This window comes from Onychostruthus taczanowskii, unplaced genomic scaffold (assembly GCF_017590055.1).
Source record: "Onychostruthus taczanowskii isolate IOZ18803 unplaced genomic scaffold, ASM1759005v1 scaffold63, whole genome shotgun sequence".
NCBI classification, from domain to species: Eukaryota; Metazoa; Chordata; class Aves; order Passeriformes; family Passeridae; genus Onychostruthus; species Onychostruthus taczanowskii.
Window position 1 is genome coordinate 1,732,286 of NW_024504012.1, and position 26,231 is coordinate 1,758,516.

A 26,231-nucleotide genomic window follows, 5' to 3' on the forward strand; every position below is an offset into this window, starting at 1 on the left:
GTGCTGCAGAGACAGAGTGAGGGAAGAAGCAAGCATTTATATTTTATTTTTTCTTTACTTTTTTCCATTTCTGTACGTGACTTGTCTGTTGTCTATACTGAGAAGGCTACTTCGGAGAGAGATCAGAAAGGAGTTGCTCTTTTCTTTCAGTTTATTGCTCCCTTCCCATAATCTTCTGCTCCTTTCCAAATACCCTAAGTATAGAAGGAAATCTCTTGCTTCACTGTTAATTTTAGTTTTGAAGCTGTCACTTAAAAAAGAGCAGCAAAACTGAATTTGAAAGAAAAAATACAATGGGATTTACTAAAGAACACTGAAAAAATTACAGTGTTTTCTATTTGCTAGTAAACAATTCACACAGCAGCACAAAGCATGCCCATGTCACGTTGTTCTTTGTTTCTCTGGGAATTTCCACCCTGTGCCCACACCTGGTGCTGAGCTGGATGCTGAGTGCTCCACAGTGTCCTGTGTCCCCTCGATGTTCTCCTTGTTCTCTGCCTGTTTCTTCAGGGTTCTTGTCTTGGAGGGAAGCATGGGTAGGCGGGGCAGGTAAGGAACGACGGATGAGGATGAGGCTGTTCTTCCAAGCTCCTCTGCTACCTCTGTAAGGAAAAAAGGGAACAGTCAAAACAGAGACCAGCAAAGGAAGAGGAAAAAAAAAAAAAACAGGGTCTTTCCTGCAAACACAGACTGGCAGGAAGAGATCCATAACTAAGAAATACATAATTTATGGATTTAGTCTTTGTTCAAGTCTAGAGGTATTCAGGGTCAGATGTTTTTCCTAACAATTTCAAACTCATTTACATCTTTATAAATTCAGCCAAAAAAAAAAAAAAAAGCAATGGTAGGATCTGTACAAGGGGTCTATTAAAGGCTGCACAAGAGCTAAAGGCAGCACTGGATGGTTTGCCTGGTTTTAATCACGGTGCCTCCTACTGATGCACCCCAAAGTTGTGTCCTCCCTGGATCTGGATCTAAGCTGCTTTGCTTGTGGCAAAGCACTGCATCCTCCTAGATGAAGAAATGAAGATTACATGCCAACAATAGGTGAACAAAAAGAAAAAGAAAACAAGCAGAAGAAACCCCAGAACCTCCTGGCCACACCCAGCTTGGCATTTGTGTGGCCACTGGATGTGTCTATTACAGATCCTCACTGGTAAAATTCCATCTGGTGTCTTTTTCTGTAGTAGAGAAGTTGATGGATCAGCTGCATATTTAATTTAAAAATTGAGCAGAATGCTCTGACATTTCTGCTTGTCTGCTGAATAGTATCACATTCCTCACCACTACCTCCTGGTAGATTATATTTCAGACTTGAGCTGCACAGATTTGCTCCTAGAAGTAGCTAAGCAGAAAATCCAGAGATTAAAACACACTTTGTTAAAAGTGGAGGCTGGTAGAATAATATTTCATGACCTAATTGCTGCAGTCAGCAAGGGACTGTGATATGCATACATCCTTGTCTCTCTCCATCACTTACTATTCCCCACTCTTCAGCCTGGAAAACAAGAAACTTCCTCTGATAGAAGAGATAGTAGTCTTTAAATCAGCTCTTTGGCATTTACAGCTCAAATGAAATCACACTGTTCCCTGCACTGGAATATGTCTGAAGTTTATTCAGTATTTGTGAAACATGTAAGAAAACATATTTATCCCAATTATGGCTAAAATAATAAGAGATGGAGCTCCATTTCAACCCCACTGCCAGCAGATGAGCCTTAAGGGCCCATCCATGAGACAGCACTCTGGGGATAACCTCCAGTGCTGTTTCAGGAAGAAAGCAACAGCAGCTCTCACCCTCTGAGATGCTCGAGTCATGGAACATGGTTTCAAAAGCCTGGTGGGTCTCAGCAAAGGAAGGTCGGTCTGGTGGGTTCCACTTCCAGCCTGCAATGCCAGAAAGCAGAGTGATTCTCAGTGCCTGAAACAGGGAGATGAATTTTTCTTCTGTCCAAGGAGACAGAAAGTAGTCACACTCTGACCCACTGTTAAACAGGCTTTAGAGTCATTCACAGGTACTGATTCATGGCAGCAGTTAGTACCCTACTGTATCCTCACAAACAAATCAAGAGAAGAAGGAACCAAGTCCAGAAATCCCAGTTCTCTGCTACCTCTACTGGTTCTCCTGATCTCCCTATCCCCCTTTATGAATTGTTTGGGCAAAGGACAATTCCATATTTGCTACCCTGGCTGCTTGGACTGAACACATCTAGCCCAATCACAGATAACTGGGTGTGTAAAGCTTCAGGCACCATCCTGCTCCCATGCTCTTAATATTTCAGGCAGACCCTTCCAAAAGATGGATGTGTGGACCCTCTGGGGGAAAGAGGAGGAGAGTGCCTTGATCCTAGATTGAGCTTGGGAAGTTACAGAAGATTTCATGATGAAAAGTGTAATTTCTGCAGTTAGAAATCTGCATTAGAAGAATGTATTCTGGAAGCACTGTCTGCTGGTATCACCACAGGGTGTGGAAAGTGACTGGCATTCTGCTTGTTTTGCATTATGATCATATGAATCCCCAGCTTTTGGGTTTTTTTCAGCTTCCTTAAGGTTTTTAAAGCAGTAATATCCCTCATCATTCCCCACCTTCTTTGTCTCATAACTGAAACCCACCCTCACTTCGACATGCTTTGGATTAAGTATTGCTATTAATTACAGATTCCTCCCACCTTCCCAGGCTTTGTCCCCAAAACTGGAAGAAGATACTCACATGCCCTCATCAGTTCATACACCTTGGGAGGGCACCCCTCTGGCTGCTCCATCCGATAGCCCTTTTCCAGCAGATCATACACCTGAGAGAGGTCAATGCCTGGGTATGGTGACATCCCATAGGTAGCAATTTCCCATAACAGCACCCCAAAGGCTGTAAAAGGAGGAAAACAAAATTGCTGGTCAGAAGTCTGCCTTTGTGCTGTTCATTACTCTGTGGCCTGCATTGCAGCTTGAGGCAGCATTGTTTCCTTGCAGGTATTTCAGGCCAGTCTACATGGAGATATCAGATGCTAAAAATGTTATTGATTCATGAAGTTCTGGCCTGGTATGTGACTCTCTTCACAAGGGTTTCTGCCCAGGCCAAAAGCAAATTGTTGTCTGGGCTGGCAGAAAAAACCAAAATGAACAAGAAAAGGACAGTGAAGGTGAGTTTTCTTACCCCACACATCTGATTTGATTGAAAAGGTGTTGTAGGCCAGGCTCTCGGGAGCTGTCCATTTGATCGGGAACTTGGCCCCAGCATGGGCTGTGTAGGTATCACCAGTCATGAGTCGACTCAAGCCAAAGTCAGCCACCTTCACCACGTGGTTTTCTCCAACTAAGCAGTTCCGTGCTGCCAGGTCCCTGTACAAAGGAACAAGGACACCACTGCAGCAGGAGCAGGGCTTTTGAATGCAGTTTTGGGGCCCTGCTCCCTGGATCAGGAAGCGCTCTCTGTATGCAGCAGGCAGAAGCAAGGTGAGCTTTGTCTGAACAGTGTCAGAAATTGAGTGGACTTATTCTTAGGAGCAATGAGGTAAATCTGGATAAGGATTAACTTTTAAAATTCTATTAAGTTTTCAGTAATGGTGGCTGTTACAGTGCCATGTTTATGTTTCCTGAGGATAGAATGGGATCAGCAGCTCATAACACACGATAACAGGTATATGGCATGGCTTTATCTGCATTTAAACAGGACTTTGGGTGGGCACTGTCTGCACACAGGTGTTGCCAGCCAGATGGGCACAGGATTGCTATGAAAGTCCTGGGGAAAAGCTATTGCAAGACAGTACTGAAGCAAACACAGCCAATGGATAAGCCAGTGTGAATCCCAACTGTGGAAGAAACCTCCCCAAAAGCTGGAATTCCTGGCCCATCATTCTGGTGGCCTGTTTATCATTGCAATCTGAAACTGTACCAGCTGAACATGACTCGACCCACCTGTGGATGAAGTTCTTCTTCTCCAGGTACTCCATGGCAGAGGAGATCTGGGTGGCCATGTAGAGCAGCACGACGGCGCTGACCTCCTCGCGGTTGCACTCGCGCAGGTAGTCCAGCAGGTTCCCGTAGGGCATGTACTCCGTCACGATGTAAAACGGGGGCTCCAGGGTGCACACACCTGCCAGGGAGCAGCAGGCAGCATGTGAATAAAGCTTCCCTTTCTCACCACTGTTCCTGACTTAACAGCCATCCATTGCATTTTGTACTGCTGAGTGTTCCTCTGGGAAAGTGAAGACTTCCATGTACAAGACCCAGGTCAGTGCAGCCCAGACTCAGGGCTTCTGTTTTTCTCTCCATCCACTTTATGGATAGAGAAAAACATGTCTATGAAAGCACCACTATTCCTATCTAATATTCATGAAGCAGTAGTCCTGTTCTTTGAAAGGTTACAGAATGAAAAAAGAGGAATTATGAACACACAGTTTGCTTTTCTTCCCCTCTCTGCCTTCATAAAGCTGAAGAGTGGCCAACTGGAAGGAAGCATGTACCTGTCAGCTGGCAAGATTTCCAGACTGAAATGTCACTACAGAGTAATGTGAGGCACTCCCATGTGCTGGGTAAGGAATCAGCACGGTGGGAGCTGATCCTAGAGCAGCATTCTCACACATTCCTGGGATGACTCCTTGCTACAGTCACTGTACAAAGCATGTAAAGGCGGAGGAGGAGGGCAACAGGATACTCTTGTCACTGCTCTGGGATCCCCCCTGCAGCTCTTTACACATTCAGGAGTAAAGCACTGTGCATCAGAAAGAGCAAAAATGCAGCTCTCCGATGACAAAACTCTGAGTTGCTGCTCCTGGAACCAGACAGTGCTGGCACACACTTCATCGGTGCCCTTTTTTTAAAGTGGGTACAGAACAGTTGCCATTAGTAAAAGCCTTCACATTCTTCACATTTCTCCTTTCATCCTAGGCTTGGCTTGACAGCTCTACTTCTGAAACTGCCAGAAATCCAGAGGCAATTAAACACTAGTGAAGGTTTAGGGTGTCTCCTTAAGAATCTTTGTGCATGTAGATTTAACAGCTATGCAAACTATTTAATAATGATCATCATATCATGCATCTGCCAGTGAGACAACAGGGCAGAGTCACAATGTAAAGCCTGTGGATTTTTCCCAGTCCTGAGTTGTTTGATCTCATGTACTTATTTGGTGATACACAGAGCTCCTCACAGCAGCAGCAATCTGGTGTCTTCTGCCTAATTATGGCCTAATTTGTTCTTTCCAATGCAGCCTTTTCTGTAAATGTCTCTGATTTGAGAAGTATGGAGAATGGTATTTGTTGCGCTTCCAACAGAATTTCTCCTTTCACTTCGAATTTTCTTACAATTTTTTCATGTTCTCTCAGAAAAATAAGCCACAGAAAATGATTTTGTAAATCTGATTTAACAGAGCAGAGAAGGAATCTGAACCTGATCACTGAACCCTGGAGCATTTTAAGGCCAAGGACACAAACCAGCAGGAGGATGATATTACAAACTTTTATGTAACAGTCGTGCCTCAACAGCAAAGTTGTCTACTAATGTGAGTGACTGTATTTGATATTTTATTTAAAATTAGTGTCTCTTAGCTCTAGTATTACATAAAGCTGTCAAAAATAGCAGCCCATAACCTGACCTGATTCATAAAGTTATATAAATACAGAAAAGCTGCCACTGCATTTAAACCAGGCAAGTTTCTGCCAAGATGAAGACTAAGTAAGAACACAAAGAGCAAGAGAGCCTTTCACTCACCTAACAATTGCACTAGATTTGGGTGCTTGATCTCCTTCATCACAGCAGCTTCTTTCAAGAACTCTTCTACCTCCATGGTATCTTCCTAGACAGACAAAGAGAGGCAAAAGAAGGGAACATTTATCTTCATGACCAAGGTCTGGTTAACTCCACACATCCTGGTTGAATATTAATGATGGCATCTTTGTCTCCATTCTGATGTTCTGGTTTTTACCAAAACAAACTGTACCAGCCCTGAACAGCTGCGTGGCTGTCCTGCAGATGATCTGCAGTACCCTGGCAGGGCCAGGCTTGCTTGTGTTGTGGCTGGTGAGAGGAAGACTCTCAAGATTACTGACTTAGTTCCCCTGTATAGTTATAAAAATTAACTTATTCAGGGGCCACTCAGAATTGCAGTTGTTAATGTTGAAACAAAAAAGGTTTTGTAAAGGAAGAGAAATGGAGAAGCTGAATTTTTTCAGGAGTGGAGGACAGCTTATAGAAGGTATTTGATCTACATATTTGACTTCTTAAAGACTCCACAGCTCCTCTGGAGGAAGGGAAGTTGGGTTTGTAACCATTTCTATTGGTCTGACTTGGACATGCAGTTCCTGCTGGGCCAAAATTCCAATTTCTTTCTAAGCCACGTGCACTGGTGTAAGTTTGATAGGGTCGCTTTAATCTGCAAAGCTACTCCCAAGCACAGATTTTATACAGATCAGCACACTCCATTTTAGGATGTTAGTATCATGAGGTGTTGTTGAGAACATTACAATTTCCTTACTCCTGTCATAAACAGTGACCAAACGAACAGTGCCCAGAATCTGAAAACTCACCTTTAACGTTTTCACAGCCACTGTGAGGTTGTATTTCTTCCAGACCCCCACGTAGACCTCTCCATACTGCCCTCCCCCGAGCTTGTGCTTCATGGTGATGTCGGTGCGCTCCATCTCCCACTTGTCATGGATGGGGGACACTCCGTACACGGTGGGCTTATTGCACTTGGGTGCTGGGTAATGCAGGGTTGTCACCAGGCCATCTGCCACCGTGGAGTGATGGTGCACCAGCTCTGCCAGGGTGCTGAAACGGCTTTCTGCTGTCACATAGACCTGTTAAGCAAGAAACGGGAATCTGCTTAAATGAAGGCAGCTGGAAGCTGTCAGTAACGTTGGAAAACAGGTACAAACATTCTGATGTGTTTTTTAAAAATCAGAATACCAGGATTTTAGAATATTTGTTCTCTTCTTGTTGGGCAAATAACTATTAATCTGTGGGATTTTTACCTGCAGAAGGCAACTACATATAAGCCATCACTTAAGAGCTGTGTCAGTTCTTGTGACGATTAAATGTCTCCTGCCTCGTGCTTTACAGGACTAAAAGCTGGAATTCTTAGGTCTCTCAACACAGCATGCCACTACTTCATCTTGGTTAAAAATGCTGACTTACTAAAGCTCTGCTGCTTCTAAGGGGATCAGTGGGAGGCTACCCCCACCTCCAACCACAGCTGCCTTGCCACCCAGCTACTTTCAGCCCAGACAAGAATTGTCTGCACTTCTTCCAAAGCACTTTTTGGAGAGTCACCACCAAACCCTTGGCACAAGTGTTCTTTTATATTAACACTGGATCTGCAACTTGAGATTCTGCAAGACGCCATCTTCATCTCCTCTCCCCACAGCACTGTCCAGAGGTCCTCACCTTGCCATCTGAGGTGGTGTTGATCCTGTAGTGGTAAACACGTCCTTCGTACCTGAGCGAGATGGACAACTGCCCTGGGCTGCTCTCGCTCTCCCGGACCAGGAAGCTGCCGTTGATGAGGCTGCTGAGCAGATACTCCGCTGCACTGCGGGACACCGGCCCGTGGTACCACGAGTGCTTCTCCAGGCTGTTCACTGGAGTGATGTAGTTGCTTGGTACCCAGCCCTGCCCATTCTTCGAACGTACCTCACTCCATTCACCATTCTGGTTGTAACCCAGGACTCGCAACTTCTCACCTGTGACCAGAAGAAAAACATAAAATAAGCACACTGCAAGCTCTTGGGTCTTCTTGAGGGAGAAACTCAGCCTAAGTTGAGCCTGGGTTTGTAGCTTAACAAAAGAAATCATCTTATAATTAAACTGCTATGTATAAAGTATCTATGAAGCAAAGGCTCAGGCAGAATACCTAGGATACTGATCACTGATTTAGTGCAGTGAGATGAACTCAAAAAGCTTCTTGTATCTGGCTTATTAGAATAGGAAGACTTTATTTTCTTGGAGGAATGAGATTTGTTTTCTTGAAGTTTTAAAGGACATATGATTTAACAGCTCTGACACGTGTACAGAAAGTGCCTGTGCAAGCTTAATTCTTGATTCTGCCCCCAGTTGAAATTGCTGAGTTCTATTACCATCTATGATGTACCCATTTCCCTCTGCCCTTCCTACAACAGATATCCCACAGGGCCAGTGATGTGGGGAGCCTGGCGCAGGAGAGGGCTGGACTGTGCCTGTCCCAGCAGAACTGCCCAGCAGGTGTCCCTCCCGCACCATGAGGGACGGGCTGTCTGCTTCCCACCACTGCTGCAGGGAATCACCTTCTCTACGTGCAGTACTCCCATTCTCTAAGTGCACTATTCCCATTCCTATCCAGGCAGGGATTGCATTCCCTGATTTCTGTTGCCAAATTTTCAAGCCCACAGCTGCTCTGCACTCCCAGCCTTACCTTTGGTGATGCTGAGTGTGTTGTCACCACTTGCTACAAAATCGTAAAGTGCAACAAAGAGATTGGGATCGCTCTCAGTGGCTCCAAGCAGGTTCTCCTTGGAGCTCCATCTGATGGCTTCGTTCAGCGCCTGGGGCTCGACGTCGCAGCCGTAGGGGCGGTGCAGGGCCTCTGAGGAAAGGACAGCAGAGGCAATCACTTTGTGTACAGTTCTAATCATGGAAGCAGGGAATATTCTGAGTTGGAAGGGAGCCACAGGATCATCGAGTCCAACTCCTGGAGAAGGTGATTTAACTGCTATAAGGCAAATAGTAAGCTATGCATATAAAATTTCTATTTAATATTTATTATATATCTACACCTCTATTTGAAGTCATTTAAGCATTCATAGATTAAAAATAGGTGCACAACTAAAAGCACTTTTTTAAATTACATGAAGTAGTGAAGAAAACCTTTCAATCACAAAATGTTATTGTTTCTGTGGTGGACACAGCCTGGATCTGAAACCAATATTACAAATACAAGTAAGAGTGAATTATGACACAAATGAGATGTGTAAGTTGGGATAGTAACTGGTTCAGTATTAACAGGAATGACAGTGATTTGTAATACATTTCAAGACTGTGTAAACAGAGGTGGAAAACTGACAGGAGCAGGGACAGAAGGCAGCACAGGTGATGCTGGGTATTTAGCAGCAGCATTTCTGTTTTGCTGTTTCAACAGACAACTGATGCAAACTTGTCACTACAAGGCAGTGGGGGGGAGGAATCAGACACGTTTTAGCAACAAAAGAAAGAGGTCCCTAGAGTTCTTGTGATGGTTAAATTGCAAACTTGTCACTACAAGGTGGGGGGGGAGGAATCAGACACGTTTTAGCAACAAAAGAAAGAGGTCCCTAGAGTTCTTGTGATGGTTAAAACTAATCTAAATCCACAGGGTTTTAGGAAGAGCTGTAGTAAGAAGCAAAACTGTGAACACTTCATGCTAGTGCCATGTCAAGACCATCACTGGCTTTCAAACTCACGGAGAGGTTTTCCAGGAACATGTGTAGAGTAAACATCAATATTAAGAAAAGAATAAGTGTGATGGTGTGGTTTCATAAATGGGGGCTGCTCAAGGGAACAAAAACATATGGAGGTGTAAAGTTATAGACTTATTAAAGTTATATACTTTTTCTCTGACAGCACAGATCTAAGTCCCTGTCCCAATATCTATTTCTGAATTCTCTAGTTGAACTTACACAGAGAAATGTATATTGCAAAGAGATTTCATTAAATGCACTAAACATAAAAAGTTCTCCCTAAAATAGCTGAGGCTTTCTTTGCTTTACTGTCATTGGTTTGGCCCATTTCTGATGGGCTGAGAGGTCATGCTTGGGATGTTTTAAGCAGACACTGTCAGAGAATGTGTATGTGGCTACACCTACCCCCTTCTCCACAGGCCCCTGAGATTTACACTCATGAGCAAGAGCTGCTCTGTAAGGCAATTGAGAAAGGAACAAAGAGCTCAAATGCAGCACAGGACAGGAAAATTGGGAAGTCAGTGAGACACAAAACAGGAAGAAGCCTGTGCCATGTAACAGGCACAGTAATATGCCAAATCTGTGTCACAGGACAAAGCTCAAGCCTGGAAAATGAGGACTATGGGGGGTTTCCAGCCTAAAATGTGATTTTTTAACTGTACTGTAGGTATATGAGAAAGTAAGTGGTTGAGATTTGTTCTGTTTCCATTTTAAACTTAGCTAAGTGGCTTTTGACTGCACTCCTGGTAATTATTCAGAGTTCTATTTCTTGCATAACCTGCTCATCTTGCAATTACTTAATAACCTAACAGCAGCCTTCTGTCAAGGCTCTCCTAGCACAAAAAGAAGAGCCTACATACTAAGGCACCAAAATGTCAGTTCCTTGATTGCACTGCCTGTAGATGCAATATTTACATATACTTCTTCTTCCTAACTTTCAACTGCAATTATTTTTACAAGATATTAACCAATAAGACTGGAAGCTATCATGGAAAATAAAAGATCCCAATGCTCAGCCACCTACATTATAGCATGGCTGCCAATATCCCACTGTATTTTCTTGGGGCTGGATGTGTGCATACTCAGCTCCATGAAAGAACACCAGTTCTTAAATCCAGCCCTCTTTATGGAGTAAAAATACTATTTAATTAAATAATACATTATTTATGCTCCTACAGTGATATAAGTGTTTCAATGCTTTATGCAAAGTCAAATGTGCTGTATGAGAAACCTGACTTACACATCTCTGCTAGAGAGCAAACACAAAAGTAGGCAGTTTCCAAAAAATACCCAACCTTTCAGCTCCAAAATATCTTAACGTGTTAATTCCCTTCTTACTTTCAATTATATATCTGCCAACCAGTGAAAGCCTTTAAACAAAAATATAGCATCTATTCTAAGTCAAAGCATCCTTTAAGTTTCTTTCTCCAGCCAGACAAGCTCACACACTAAGCACTCAAGCCCTGCTCCACAAACAGCACTAAGTGTTTATCCATGCACCCATGGATAGCCTGAAGCAGCCCAGGGCCAGCCCAGCTCCAGAGCTGCTGCAGCAAGCCCTGTGCCCAGCCGAGCCCACTGCAGGCAAGGTGAAGCCAGCAGAAATGCCACCTGGTCAGCACCAAGGGTTCTGCCCACATGGAAACATCTGGGGCTGTGCTGGACTGGCAGAGGGGAGTCAAAGCAGATGTGGGACTCCTACTACTTTCTTGGGAATGCCTGGGAGGCTGGCACAGGTTCTTAACACCCTCTTGATGTACAAGAAAGCCAGCAGAAGTTAATGTTTGATGAGAAGCTTCAGAGACTTAGCTACAGTGCTTACCTAAAAATCACATTACCTAAAAATCAAATGCTTTTAAGAGTTCACGTCTCACTAACTTCCTTCACTTTCACGTTAAAGTAACCTGAATGCTTAAATAACTGTAAAGGTTACCCAACACCTAAAGGGGTTTTTACCAGGATACAAAAGTATTTCTTGCAGGTTATAATTCCATAACAGCCCACGCTGTTCCATATGGTGTGGGATCTACACCATCCATCAGAGAAGAGAAATATGGTCATAACCAAAGCATATCACCAGTGGTGCCCTTCCAGCTGAACAGTTTGTGAGCTCAGTCCACACCAGAAGTCAGGAAATGAGCTGGGAAATTCCATTTTATATCAACTCCTTTCCAAGGCTAACCATAAATCTTATATTATCACTTTCATTTCCTATTCAATGGAAAACTTACATCATCACTTAGTGAACAAGTAATACACAGTCACACAAGGAGGTTATGCCTCATCCATCTCCTTCCTTTTCTTTATTCCCACAATACAATTTGCTTCTCTACGGATATGAAAGCTTTCCTATCCAGCCACCATGTAAGGGGTGCTTTGTCCCCCACCCTTGCTGCCAACACTCCAATTACCAATCTCTTTGGTCTCAGAGCAGAAGGTAGAATATGCTTAATTTTAAATTTCAGAGTCACATTAAGTGCTGAAGTGGTCTCTATTTCTGAAATACTGTGTAACTGCTCATAGAAAAGAAACATTTCACTAATCCTAAAATCACAATAAAAGCTGGCAATCTCACACCTGCCTGTGGCTGGCCTCATACTACAAGACAAAGACTGACTTGAAAGGACCTCAACTTCCTTGAAGCACTTGAAAAAACACAGGAAAGGGACAGGACAGGACGACACTCCAAGCATCCTACCTGTGAAGCTCACACGAGGTTCAGAGGTGCCCTCGCTGAGGCAGCAGAGCAGTCTGCCCTCCTTGCCATAGCTGCTGGACTGGAAGAGGACTGTGCCCACACTCATGCTGTGCTTCCCAGAGAGCACAGAGGCTGCTTGGCACCACGAGTCCTGGCCTGAGCACAAGGGCTCCACACACCGCAGTCGCTGCTCGCAGGCCAGGGGCCAAGGGGAAAGGAAGTGCTGCTGGGCAGGCAGAGCAGAGACTGGGAAAATCAGGCCTGGGCTAACTGGTTATTAACTGCATGGGAGGGTGGAGCTTTCCAGGGACTGCTGAACACACAGAGGATGTGGGGACTGGACTGCAAGTTGAAACAACTTTGAGATGAGCTGGAGAGACAGAGTTTTGTTCCACTATGAGTTAGGTAACAAAGTGTTTGGGAAGAAAGCAAACAGTTTCCTTGGAGAAATTCCTTTGCACAAATTACAAAACAGATCACCCATTAAGGGGACCGCCCAGATTGATTCACTTTTCCACTCCACATACCACTGCTGGAGCACTACTAACAGGAATCAACAGGAAAGGATGTTGGTGAAAATCCACATCTTGGAAAGGTACAAACACCGAGCACATGAACGCTCTTGGATGTGTTAGGAGCTCAGAAAGACACAAGGCACCCACAGTGCACCCAGTCTGAGCTGCACATCTGCTCATTTAATAACACTTGGGACAACTTCCACAAGGGCCCCATCAAATCACCTCTCAAAACCCCCAGATTTGTTGATAAATTCTTTAAAAGCCCTAGTTTTCTAGTAGAGCTGCCTTGTGGCAGGACAGGCTCCTCCTGCCAGGTGGCCATGGAAGGGTTAAGAAACCAGCACTCACCATGGCAGTCTCACACCTAGGAGGGTGGTGGGCCTGCACAGGGGTATAAAAGGGAGCAGGGAAAGGGAAGTCTGTGGTTTGTGCTTTTGTTGGGGGAGAGGAGTTGCTGCAGTCCAGTGAGGCAAGAAAGCAGCACCTCCATGAACTGTGAACTTCACCATCCTGTGAGAGGGACAGCTGCACTGTGTGATGATGACTCAAACCAGACTAAAGGCAAGCAAGCAGGCTTATTCCAAATGTCTGTGTTTCGTAAGGTTGTGAATGTAGAAAAAGAGTATACAGAACTGTGGAGATGCTGTGATGATGAGGAGTTGCCTTCCCCATATGCCTTCTGACAAGAGTCATTTCACCTGCACCAACACCTGACATTTGTGAAAAACTAACTAGACAGAGAATTAACTTAGGACACCTGAATACTGCTGTTCATAAAGTTGTGACATGGGGGTGACCTCTTTTCTTCCTCTTCCAAAACCAAGCTCAGTGAATCCTGCAGCATGCTACCCAGTAGTCAGAGGTTGAGACACCTTTACTTGAGAGCTCCTAGGCTTTCTCTCTTGTCCTCTTTGTTTTGCTTCTTGCAGTTTACTGTTTTGTCAGCTTGCACTTGCTCCAAGTACTCGGAATTACACTGGCATTTGTACTAAGCTTAGCATATCTGTTAATAAACAAAGAATAATCAGAATTTGTGGAGAAAGCCAGCAGTTTCAGAAAGGCTTGGATGAGCTTTGTGACAATCACCCTTACCTAAAATGGTACCAGGAAGGGCAAGCTATGTATTAATTTGTGGCTAGATTAGTCTCAGCTGTGACAGTTATTAACCTTGGCTAAAATAACACATTTACTTCTTAGTTAAAGTACAACGGATGAGTAATTGGTATTTTGAACAAAGAAGGATTAGCAGGAAGTTAAGTTGGATTAATAATGTATTTTGCACATATCCCTACTTACCCCATCAATTTTAGCCTCTGTCAGAAGAGTCTGTAGCCAAAGGCTAATGGCTGGCTGGTGTGTTAAGAGCTCCTGATGGGAACCATGCAGTTGCCAGCAGTGGCATTATTGGTGAGAAACATTTTGGCTCTAAGTCTCCGACAGCAGAGTAATTTTGTGCCTACACTCTTTCTGGGCATCCTCCTGAAGGTGCTCTCCAGTAGAAAGGATACAGAGTACACAGCAGTTCATAAGGTCCTGTCAAATGCACCCAGCCAGAATAAAATCAATCATCTTTCTGGCTTCTAGATGAGCATTATGTCTCTTAAAACTGATTTTCCTAGAGAGATATTTTATACAACAGGCCATCACTTTGACACCTGCATCCACCACATCTGCATCCTGTTCCTGTGCTCTTCACAGTAAGTGCATGACATAAAATCTTAATTCTGGTACTCCACTTCCTCAGTGGAAGAATCCACCTTTCAGGCACAGCAGTTCTTCCCAGCTCTTTACCCTATTCCCTGTGGTGCCCTTCAAAGCTGTTTCCTGAGAGTGGTTACTCTTCCTGTACAACTTAAGTCATCCATTTAGAAGCATTTTTCTAGTACTTCCAGCAGTGGGGAAAAGTTGAATAAAAGGAAATCTTGCTGACTATGCTACTTTGTACTGTTTAGTTCAGGGAGCTTCTAAAAAACTTGCTATACTCTGAATTTCAACACCTCTTAATCAAAGAAAACAATGTGTTAATGAAAACACAGCCCTGAAATTGATTTGGTGTTGCTGGCCATAGGCCAAAGTGACTGGTTTGTCAATGGAAGGAGAGAGGCAAGAAGGTTTATGGGGTAAATACTGGTTATTGTATACAGTCTTAATCTGATACAACAAAACCCACAGGGTGTAGACTTGAGTGCATTTTTTCACATAGGGACAACTCAAACACAAAGCCACCAAGATCCCTACAAGATCCCATGTATCTCATTTTATATTCACTATTCAGTCCTTAAACAAAACACCAATAAATTAACTATGACGCAGTTTTACAGACAGACTCATTTTATTTGCTTACTTTTAAGACCACCAAAGAACAGACATTGGTCATCAACTCATGGAAAGTAGACCATCAGGTACCTAATGAGTGCTGGTATAACTGGTATTTTCCACTGCACCTTCAAAACATACATCACATTACACCACTGGACTTTCAGATCTTTAACTGGCTTCTTAGTGGGAGGATTTCTGCCTTAATGAATACAAGGAAACAAAACTGATAACACAGCAGCAAGTGGGTTTCCTATTTTGCTGACATGATTGGAACAGTATCAAGTTCTACAGCAGCTTTGTTTCTGAAGCCAAGTCTCAGTGCTTCCTGCTAACCAAAAATACTCAAGACAAGCTACACACTGAAAAGCAACCAGTGCTGAACAGGCCAAGTTTCTGCTGTCTAATAATGTGGTAGTTTTGAAGCAGACCTATGAACTTCCTTTACCCTGTAACAGACTGCAGCCTTTCCCTAAATGGACCACCTAGTTTTTCTGCTGACATCCATGCAGCCGTGCAAAACACCGGTTTGAAGGGGTCAGACAGCTCACACATGGCCTTGGTAAAATGCAGGCACTACCTAAATGCCATTCCTAGGTGTTCCTCTCCTGCAAGCAACCAGACTCTTAATACTGTGGTTTGCCAGAGCCAAGCACAGACCCACAGTTAGTCCTTGGGCCTCCCACAGAGTGGGGCAAGGTTTAAGTATTGTAAACAACCCACTGAGGAAAGCCAAGAAATACAGCTCCGAGCCAAGAACTCGGGATGGGCAAGGAGTAGGTTTCTATTTATGGTACCAGGCTGGGAGAGACAGAAAGGAAGGAGATTTCAGAGTCAGTGACAAAATTGCATCATGAACAGCTCACATCATATAAAAGGAAATATTTCAAGCTGGCAGCACTGTCATGCCTCAATTATCCACATATATCTGACATAGATAAAAGTGATCTTTGGTTTCTAGTGATAAATACATGGAGAAATGGTTCTCTATATGCTCCATCCCTCGTAAACAGATTAATTTTGCAACATGATGAAGTGCTGATAAGAAACACGGGTTAAAGTGGTGGGTCTTTGAATAGAAGAGGGTCTTCTTGGCTAGCTTAATACAAAAATCCAAGGGAAGACAAAGTTTTGGGATTTGTTGTTACTGAATCTAATTGGTAAAAGGAGAGATACTGATCTCAATTGATTTAGTTCCACCAATGTATGAAGAATTCAAGACATTGTCTGTCTACCTGAATATTACAAGGGGTTAGCTGTGTTAAGATTTTAGAAAAACTGCCTGTCTTCTGTTTCCCTGGTACCAGTTATCCCTTTGTTAATGCAATCAAAGGTGTCCCTCAACCCATTTCTTTGCTTAGATGTCAGTGATACATTTCTCCCATTATCAACATAATGCAGTGCTTCCCTATTTCTTCCTCAACTGATTTCTGGTAAAGTAGCTTTATGTTGCAGAATCCAGTATGAAATAAATCAAGCTTAAATTCCCAAGCCTTCATTTGAAAATCTTGATTCCTTGAAACCAAGATGCATAAATTTCTTCATAGATCAAAGTACAGGCTATGACTGAACCATCCACAGCAGCATTTGGTAGCTCTGCTGTTTCAAGAGAGAATTTTGAAGTAGATGAAGTACTGATCATGTTCAGTACAATACTGTTAACGAAATAGTCTGGCTCTCATCACCTCTAAGATTTTCACAGAACTCTGTCAGGAAAGCAATTCTGGTAAGTGCAGCCAGCAGAATTATGCAGTGGTTTAGATGCATTTAAAAAGCACTTTAGGGTGAGGTACCCATGTGAGCACAAGAGAGCTGGACCTAACAGCTGTTAGAAGGTACAACAGCTGTATCTTGGCACAGGTACTGGGAATGGTGGGAAGCACTGGACCAGACACAGTTCAAGTCTGACTTCTTTAAATGGGCCTCTGGGTGAGGAACCAGAACCCAACAGCACAGCAGATAAGGAAAAAACCTTTTCCTTTCCTGAAGAGAGATTTTAATGTAATTAAAATTAAATACAAAGAGGTTCTTAGAACCAAAAACTACAAATGTAAACGTTTCGCAAAACCATGAGCACTGTATCCAAGTGTTTGCTCCCTTAATTCCCAAGGATTTGCTCAGCTCCTTTAGAGCCAGTCAGCTTTGCAACTGCAAGAGTCTACAAACAAGCAGAGAGCAGCAAGTGTAAATGCTCTGTATCACATACCTCCTTCCATTGAGTACTGAAGCTTCAGTCTCTCTTCTTCTGCCCACAGCAGACAGCAACTACTGCCACAATGTCAGCTTTAGGGAAAGGAGTGCAATGAAGGGACACAGATTTTGAAGGTAACTGGGAAACTGTAGATCAAAAGTGTCTGACATTCTTCCTCTGTCCTGGCAAGTTCCAGTAAACCTCTCCAGTGTGAAGGGTGAGGAGGATTAGGTCACCCAGTCCTGCTCCAGGAAAGGTGGGATGGCCAAATACACGACAGCTTACAGCAAGTCATTTAGCACTTTTTTAAACCAGTACCTCAGGAGAGAAGTTGCTTAATGGGGATTACACTTCACTGCAACAGAATTCCTGGGGAGTTGCTACTACTGGCCACATCAAAGCCAGATATTATCTGCTTCTAAGCAAATCAAATGGGTACTTATTTACTCACAGTGTAACACAAACACTTGAAGTAAGAGCTCTTCTGCAAAAAGGCTACTTGAGAAATCACAGCTCAGCCGATCCCTGAAGAAACCAGAAATACCCACACTCACAAAGTCTAGCTGGAGAGAGGTTTATTTTGCAGCTGTAAAGCACTAACTGATCAGACCTTTGAGCTAACATGATATAAATGTCCAAGCTATTTTCCCAGTGACATAATTACATCTTATTAGATACCTTACAGTATTAGGTACTCTCCTTAGACTCAACACTTGGATCAACGACCACATTAAAATGTTTCTCAGCTGCCTTTTTGAAATTTATTTTTAGCCCTTTTAGTTAGAGGAAAAACTTGGAAGGAGAGGGTAGAGATTAACTCATTGACCTGTAATCTCAGGAGAGAAAGAAAATGTCAATCTAATAGCCCAAATCTGAGTAGATGTCACATCTTGAGGCCCAAGTATTTTTGCAAGCGCCCTGAACAGGCAGCACTGCTTACCTTGTGGAGGATATTCGGAGGGCAGAGCTCCCCAGGTGGGCTGGTACAGCTTCAGTTTCCAGTACATGAGTTTAATTTTTTAATGGAATCCCAAAACGCTTGTTAGCACAGATGCGATTGCTCAGTTCCATCCACCCACACCGAATATGCAGCAACTGCCAAGGCTACACAGTACTTCTGTTTTAAAAAAAATTCTCCAGCTAAAAATAAATCACAAAACTCTCAACCTCATTTGTCAGCAACCGATATGCTGTTCAAACCATTGTCCACAGTATTTTCTTCTCTTGAAAAAAGAAGGGGATTCCTTTTTAAAATATTTACTTCATTTGACTAAAATACCCTTGTGATCTTGCCTCCTTTGAAATACATTTGTCTTAGAAAACAAACAAGTGTTGCCTTTCCTCCAAGAAAAGCCGAGCTTTAGCGTGAATACTTGCCCAAAAATTGCATGCCGTGTTGTGAACTTCAGAACCAGGGAAAACTCCTAAGGTGGAAAGCCCCTGACACCCAGCTGAGCCCTGGCTGAGGGAGGTTTAGTTGTCCTGCTCCTCCTCAGCCCTCTGGGCTGATTTCCTTTATGGGGGGGCAGCGGGAATGTGAAGTCAGAGGAACAAATCCACGGCACTAAACTTAGCTCCGGCTGCGGAACCGCTTCCCGTTGGTGAAAGCCAGACACTTGTCATTGGCTCCAGCGAGCAGACAAGGGGCTCCATTCACCAGCACCAGCCCAGCAGCTGCTCAGGGACCAGGGTAACACGAGCCCCAGCCTCTCCAGAGGGAGAATTCCAAGCCCAGCCTCTCCAGAGGGTGAATTCCGAGCTCAGCGCTGCCACGGCTTTGTAGTTTCAGGCTGTGTCACCACATTTGCTTTTCCAAATCCAACTGCAGTGTTTGGCCCCCACGTATCTGAATTCAGTATTAAGTGAAGAATGTACTCACTGAAATAATGTCTTTGGAAAAATCCTTCCTGGGTTATGGCAGAATTAATATTGCTTTGAAGGAAAAGAAGCCACTCTAAGACTGAGCAAGTTCAGTACTCCTAAAAGTACTTCAAACTACAAAAAGTTTGACTTGCTGATGTAGAAATTAAATCAGTTCCATTACAAAGAAAGATAACAGCAAGTAAATAGACAAAACTGTGAATAAGTTAAGTGGAGCTGGATTGAAAATGTTGATATAATTTAGTATGTTTGTAATGGATATTATTCAGTAGGTCAGATATTTTAAGACAGAATAATAGAAGAAACAATATTTTTTTAAATTACTTCAAGAGAGGTATGTATTAAATGTATTAAACTTCATGGAATTTTATGCAGTTAAGATACAAACACATTTTATCTGTCTGCTACTAAAGATGCTTTACAACTTGTGGATTATCTTTTAGGGAGTACAGCTCTTTTTGACTGTTAACATCAAAACTATAGAATATTTAAAGAAAGTACGATAGGAAAAACAAGTCCTGCCCCTCATTTTTAGCAGGACACTTAAGAATGTCAAAAGCAAGACAGCCAGCTGACAACTAGAATTCTTTAGGCACACGAAAACCACTGTCCTGGGTCACTTACAGCCCAGCATCCTGCCTGGCAAAGGGTAATCATATTATTCCAGAATACTTTCTAAGCCTCCAACGTGTTGTACTCGAGGTGTTTCTGAGCCAGAGCTTGTGTTGTTGCAGTTAAACTTCCTGACAGGCCTTATTTTGTCCAGTTGCTGTCTGAAGTATGGCAAACTAACCTCACACATAAACAAAAGCCTGCTGCCACAGTAGCAAGAGCTCACAGCACCTTGATGAACAAAGAAAAGGCTCTGACTGTTCAGGACATCTCCTAATGTCATTTGATGATCCTCAGTCTCTACAAGGCAAATCCCAAATCAGTACCTGTAGGTGCTTTCTCTGCTACTCGTGATTTTTGTAAGCCCTTATCTCATTCTACCTCAGCCACCTCTCCTCCAGGCCACAGAGAGCCTATGATTCTAAATGTTTTGTCATGATATGTCTTATTACAGCTCAGAAATGGATTCCTGCTGTTACAAGGGCAGCTCAGGACCTAATACCTCACATGCCAAGGCAGAACCATCTTCCTCCACGTTCCACCTTCTACATGATCACAATGAATCCTGTTCTGCTGCTTCAACCTCCTGCAAGCCAGTTTAGCACTTGCCATTTGCTTTCTTCTTCACATCATTTGTCATAGCTTCTTTCAATTAAAAAAATCCCAACAAACAGCTGAATTTAAGGGAAGTTAGAAAGCTGAGTAAAAGACTTTATTCCTGTCTGAGAGTTTCTTCATTTCTAGACCCTATTCAGTAAAAAAATTGAGGTCTTCCAACAAGTTATATATTACAAACAGTGGTTAGTAGTGTATGGTCTGATTAAGTCAACAGATATTACTATCCTAAAGTGAGGAGCACTTTAAGAAAAAAGATAAAAATTACCTTGCAAAGGAAACTAGAAGACTGCTGAACTAGGAGACTAGTTAAAGAAAGCATCATTTGCTCTAGGGAGCAATAACCCAAGAGGAGGAAAATTTGACTGTCCCTGGATGCCAACAGAGCAAAACTATCTTGCAGATGATGTTTTTTCTACTAATTTGTTTTCAGAGCAGTAAAGAAAAGCAAACAAAGTACAACAGTGTGGAAATGAATGACTTAATTCCCCAGACACATTCGGCCACATCTTTTGCCTAGGTTCATTATTGCCATTTCAAAAAGCAAAAATTGCATGGAAAATGCTTAGACTAACCTTCAATTTGGCTAGCAAGGACAGAATCTGGTCTACAGACAAACAAACATCTTAAGGGATGTAGTTACAATTTCAGATGTATCTAACAATTTGTCAAAAGACAAATCCCCAAAAGAGCTGAGATCTGCTGCCAATTTACAATGCCAACCTGAATACTAATGGTTTGTTTTTCCATACCACTGCCAACATCCCTTCCTGGTGCTGGGGAAATATGAAAGAGGAAAACAGTTGTTTGGAATTATCTAGGATTGTAACGGGCTGTGAGACAATACTTATTAAATGAAATCCTATTTTGTTGATTTTGCACCAAAACAACACTTGCTACTCACCTGGAATAAGAAGAGGCAAACAGGGTATATTAAGAGTAAGGCTTTTCAATAATGGATTATGAACTGTAATTTAACCATATGCAAAGATGAACACTGATGGGGAAGGCACCAATGCTGCCTTACCCCCTCAAAATGCAGGTATTCCAAACCCAAAACCTAGATAAGCGTTCTTTTGGAGCAGTCAGTGATGAGGTTCAATAGAATGCTACTCCCCTGATTTTACCCAAATCTATTCCTCTTCTGTTCTGGTTTTCATCCACTGTTTGGAGGTGTTTGAATAGAAATGCAAAATGACAAGGAAAGTGTCTGCTGTGTGCTAAAACAGATCCAGCAGCTAGAAAAAGCAAAAAACATTATTTCATTTCTGTCACTTGCTTGCCACACAATGACTTGACTAATTTTTCCTGTTCAGAGAATAAAACAACAACTTAGTGTTGACACACTGAGGGAACAGGAGCCACTGGTGGTTATTTAAGGAGCTTTCCTCCCACTCAATACCAGCATAGCTGTCTGAGGCATCTCCCCTGCTGCCAGGACGGGTGGTATGACTGGGATGCTCACAGGATTGGTCATGGTATTGTCAGCTACTTTTAACTGGGGCCACTCAGCCTCTGCTACAGCTCCTGCCTTTGGATGCCACCACCCCCAGTGCTCAATTTAGTGTATTTACTATATATATTCTGAGGAGGAAGGAAGAGGGAAAGGGCTGGAAATTCCCAGTGGGAGGTGTAACATTGTGGCTCACTCAGCAGTTGGTTTCCTTTTGCTCTGGAAAGCACTGGTTAGTTCCTAAACTGCATCCATCCACAACAGCAGTTTGGGTGGATTTTACTGGGCATAGCAAGATGCTTTTCCACAGAGCCAGTAAAAGGCTCTGACAAAAGGGCATTGCTACATTTGGTTTCATGGCAAGACTTCTGCCAGTTGTGCCATACAGCTGGCTGCAGGGAGCTGGAGCTATGTAAGAGTGCTTCATTTGGGAGTGTTGTTTTATGAAATGTCCACTTTGAACTGAAATTGAGACCAAAGTCTGGCTGTGCCAACTTACAGCATCCCCACATCTTCTGGTGTGAAAGGCCAAGAAAGGTCCCTTTCTCTTGCTCAACTGAGATATTTTCCTTTTTCTAATTCGACAGAGTTCCACCTCATTCCTTCTTCCTCCCACTCCAGAGAAAAACATTCCCAGTTGTTGCTGGCCTGTATTGGCTGTCAGACAGCTGACTGCTTGGATTACACAGGGCTGTATTGTATCCCTGCAGGACCCAGCCACACAAAGTGCTTCCTTTGGGATCAGGGCTCACTACTGGGCTCTACCAGCACACCAGGTGCTGTCTTGAAGTTGGAAATCCCAAGACAACAGGCAGTCCTCCATATGCTCCTCTCAAAACATTCCCTCTTGAGACTCTCAAAGTACAAACCTATTCCAAATCAGCTAGTCAAGCTACCAAAAGTCATGGTGAACTTGCACTCACTCTGACTCAGCCTCTTACAGCAAAGGGATCCTGTCTCCGTCTTTTGTCCAGGTTCTGGAAATTAAAGCCACTCCAAAGCTTTTGGCAGCTTGGGAGACCTTTCAGTTTCATTTCTACTATTAACAGCAGTTTCCTATGGCAATCCTGTATTTTGAAGATATTTAAATGACCATAGCTCTCCCCAGTACAGCAGTTAGAAAGCAGAACATTTACCATCCCATGCCAGCCAAGGGCTTTTCCCTACCCCATCCTTATGGACACCCCTTATTTACTACAAGCCAGTCAGTCACTGCCAGCTTCTGCCACTAAACCTGCTTTCAGGCAGTTCTCTTTTGGAACTCCAAGCTGCTGTGATTGTTACTTAACTTGCAAATTTCTTTGGAAAAAGTACCCTTGAGGCAAACTCAAAGACATGCCTCAGCCCAGGAGCTGCTCCTTGGCAAGCCATGGAGCATCCAGAGGCAGATCCAGTTAACTCCTGACTGCAAGCTGCTGTGCTTGAGGTTTAAAATGGGTTTTCAGCTTAGAAGGACTTTATAGAATCAGGAGCTAATTAATATTTGAAAGTTATTTGAAGGGTCTTTAGAATTAATGGCATGTTTCCTGTTCATCTACATCACTGCCAGAAACTGTCTTCTCACTATTTTCAAGCTACTTTAAGCACTTGAAAGTCAATATAACAGAGCTGCTGCTGCTTAGAAGTAACCTGGATAGGTTATAGAGCTGAGCAAGTGCCAAAACTGTCAAAAACAGCAAGGTAAGGAAATATGGACTTATTATTGCTTTGAGAGCTAAGTCTCTAAGTCTAAAATAAACAACACATGCACAACCATGTTAAAATTTTTTAAAGCCTGTATGATCAGTCCCTGAAAAACTGACCCAAGAGCTGAAAATTGGAAGCACCCAGCACACTAAGTTCCTCCAGCAAGGATGCTGGAGTTCCAGCACGATGCATCAGCAGAGGCTGTGGGACCAACACCCCATAAAGTCATACTTTCATCATCAATAGTGCCCCAAAAAGGGAAAGCCTCTGAACAGCACCCAAATCAATGACTGATATACAAAAAATTAGAGCATGGAGAACATCCAGCAGGGACCTGAACAGAGCAAGATTTTGAATTTTTTTTCCTCTAAAAAGATCAGTGACTTAAACATACAGAGTCACACCTTGTGCACTGACGCCAGAGACTGAGTAATGGCAAACATCAAATAGTTGTGAGCAAATCTAGCAAGTGGAATCAGCCCTCAGAAGGACTGACTAATCTGAGATGGCGTGTCCCCTTCCCAGCAACGTCAAATGTGGCTGCTGAGTAGAACGTCCACATCTGAATTGGGTCTGATGAAAATGCACTGAAAGATTGCCAGGGTAAGAACTTCATTGCTACAAAACTAGACTAACAGATTCACTGGCAGAACTAGACTCTTTGGGCACAAATATTGGTCTCTTTTGACAAGTTTCCATCCATTCAGCCTTACCATATTGCCATTCAGATGACCAGGATACCAGAAGGCAATATCCTGTAAAACTTTACTTCAAGATCAGGTACTTCCTAGATCAACTTGTAACTCCACCCTATCACAGGGAAAAAAAACCCAAACCAAACCAAAAACAAAACAAAACAAAACAACCACCAAAAAAAAAAAAAAAAACCCCCCAAAAAAAATCCCCAAAAAAAAAAAAAAAAAAAACCAAAACAACCAAAAAAAAACCAAACTGCTCCTCTTATTTTGAAAATTCCTAGTCAATCTTTTAGAAATTATGTATTGTGAATATTGCAGGCAGATTATTTATAACAGACTTCATACAAGAGATACCTGCTGCAGAAGCAGGGTTGAAACTAAGTTACTCAAAACATAAGAAGTCTAACAATTCTGTTTCTAAAGCAAGGGTAGGGCATCCTATATAATGACAGGTAAAATGGAGTAACAGGGAACCTGACAGTCTTGGCTTTGTTTTTACTGCATGAAGGTGGCTGCTGTAATCTAAGACAAATACATAAAATACAGGTTTTTCCTTTTAAACTGATGAGGAAAAATAACCAGGTCTGGGTGTGGAGGGCTCAAACCAGTTTTTGTGGGAGCTTTGCCAATGTCATAGGAGCTGCAAGGGTGGTACCCTCCTCTCAAAGAAAAAATACAACTGGAAAAATCAGCCTGTGCAAAAACATGTATAACTTGGGCAGGGGAAAAGAGGAAGGAGAACTTAGAGCACCCTGGTAGGGCACAGAAAAACCCTATGGTCTGCATAAGCATTCTTTATTTTTAGAGGGATGTGGCACTCACACAGGCTCAGAACTCCTCCCCTACGAAGACATTAGCATTACCCTGACAACCTGAACTGGGATATGGAGCCCTTCCAACCATCACTAGATAATCATGAAAATAAACACCTCCACCAACTCCTAACCCTAATTAAGATTCATAAACTGAACCTTCTGCAGCTGTTGAGATTCATCTCCTGGTTCTGTCTGGAGCTTTGGGGTGGGATCATGGTGCAGACACATGTGCTAGCTGTGCAGCTGTCTCTGGAAGCACGCTCCAAGGACCAGGCATTCCTCCTCGCAATGAGGTGTGCAGGCACTTTTTTTTCAGATTTAAAGTTGCATGATGGCTACCATACAAAGTTGAGAGGGCTCACCTGTCACCCACCGATTTTCTTTTAGTCAAGAGGCAGTCAGGAAACAGCAGCATGAGTATTTAATCCCAAACTGTGAGGTTTTTCTAAATCTGGATCATTGCTTTCTAGATTTGTCACAAGAGGCAATGATGTTTTTCCATTGAGGATGTGAATTCTAGTAAGATTTATTTTTAACCATCTCCCCTGCTCAGGTAACTAAACAGAAAGATGCACAATTTTTGTTGAAATGTTTTATTAGCAATTAAAGGATGGAAGAGCAAGAGGATGTATTAAATGCCAGACTTGTGCTGGGGCTGTACCTGCTTTGTGGGTGACTCCTCTCACTGCTGCTAACCATGCTCTACCCAGCAGTAAATGCCTACTCTCAGACACATTAAATTCACAGCCTACACAACATTCTCAGTCAGGGCATGCTAATATTATGGCTTGATACTACACAGGATATTTTTGTAGCACTTGATATATCGAGTGTCTTGCAGTTTTGGTATTTTATTCTTTTGACAGCCCTACAGAGTAGTAGAATAAATTTGTGCTATGAAGGAGGTCTAAAGCAAAGCAAAAGTAATTTCCTAAATAACTGGAAGCTATGGCAGAGCAGGACTCAAGTTGGTGTTGATCAGTGATCCTTCCTAAAGTGCAATACTCAGAGCTTTCACTGCAAAACCTTCACACTACCTAACTAATAAATAACACTTTCAGTCAAAGTCATAAAAGACTCTGGAAACTGTCCCAACTACTGATGTTGTCTAAACAAAAACTCCTACTCTTACACAAATGAAGTAGGATTAAATAAATAGCTTTGAGTTCAAGCATCAAAAAGGGTAAAAAAACCTGCCATGGGGCAAAGCATAATAGAAAACCTCTACAGTCAAACTTGGAAAAAAGAACATGGGCCTGTGGAAAGGGTGTTGCATCCACAGTCCTGCTAGAGATGTGCTGCATAAACCATCTTGTGTGCTCATGCCTCGCTTCTGTGTGACAAAAG

General features: G+C 42.9%; 1 protein-coding gene across 3 annotated transcripts in view; it reads right to left on the bottom strand.

Annotated features, from left to right (window-relative positions):
• Positions 1-26,231, bottom strand: part of ABL2 (ABL proto-oncogene 2, non-receptor tyrosine kinase) — a 44,789-nt gene that overhangs the window by 6,418 nt on the left and 12,140 nt on the right. Inside the window, exons 1-10 of one of the 3 annotated variants that reach the window (XM_041419997.1) lie at positions 18,065-18,577; positions 8,381-8,551; positions 7,378-7,673; positions 6,519-6,791; positions 5,704-5,788; positions 3,913-4,090; positions 3,152-3,336; positions 2,711-2,863; positions 1,798-1,887; positions 429-602 (exon numbers count right to left, since the gene is read on the bottom strand). In XM_041419997.1, coding sequence (XP_041275931.1) covers positions 429-602; positions 1,798-1,887; positions 2,711-2,863; positions 3,152-3,336; positions 3,913-4,090; positions 5,704-5,788; positions 6,519-6,791; positions 7,378-7,673; positions 8,381-8,551; positions 18,065-18,131 — 1,672 coding nt within the window. In that variant the 5' untranslated portion in view covers positions 18,132-18,577. Of the gene's footprint in view, positions 1-428; positions 603-1,797; positions 1,888-2,710; positions 2,864-3,151; positions 3,337-3,912; positions 4,091-5,703; positions 5,789-6,518; positions 6,792-7,377; positions 7,674-8,380; positions 8,552-17,139; positions 17,477-18,064; positions 18,578-26,231 lie in introns of those variants that run through there. The other 2 variants (XM_041419998.1, XM_041419996.1) reach the window with 2 other exon arrangements.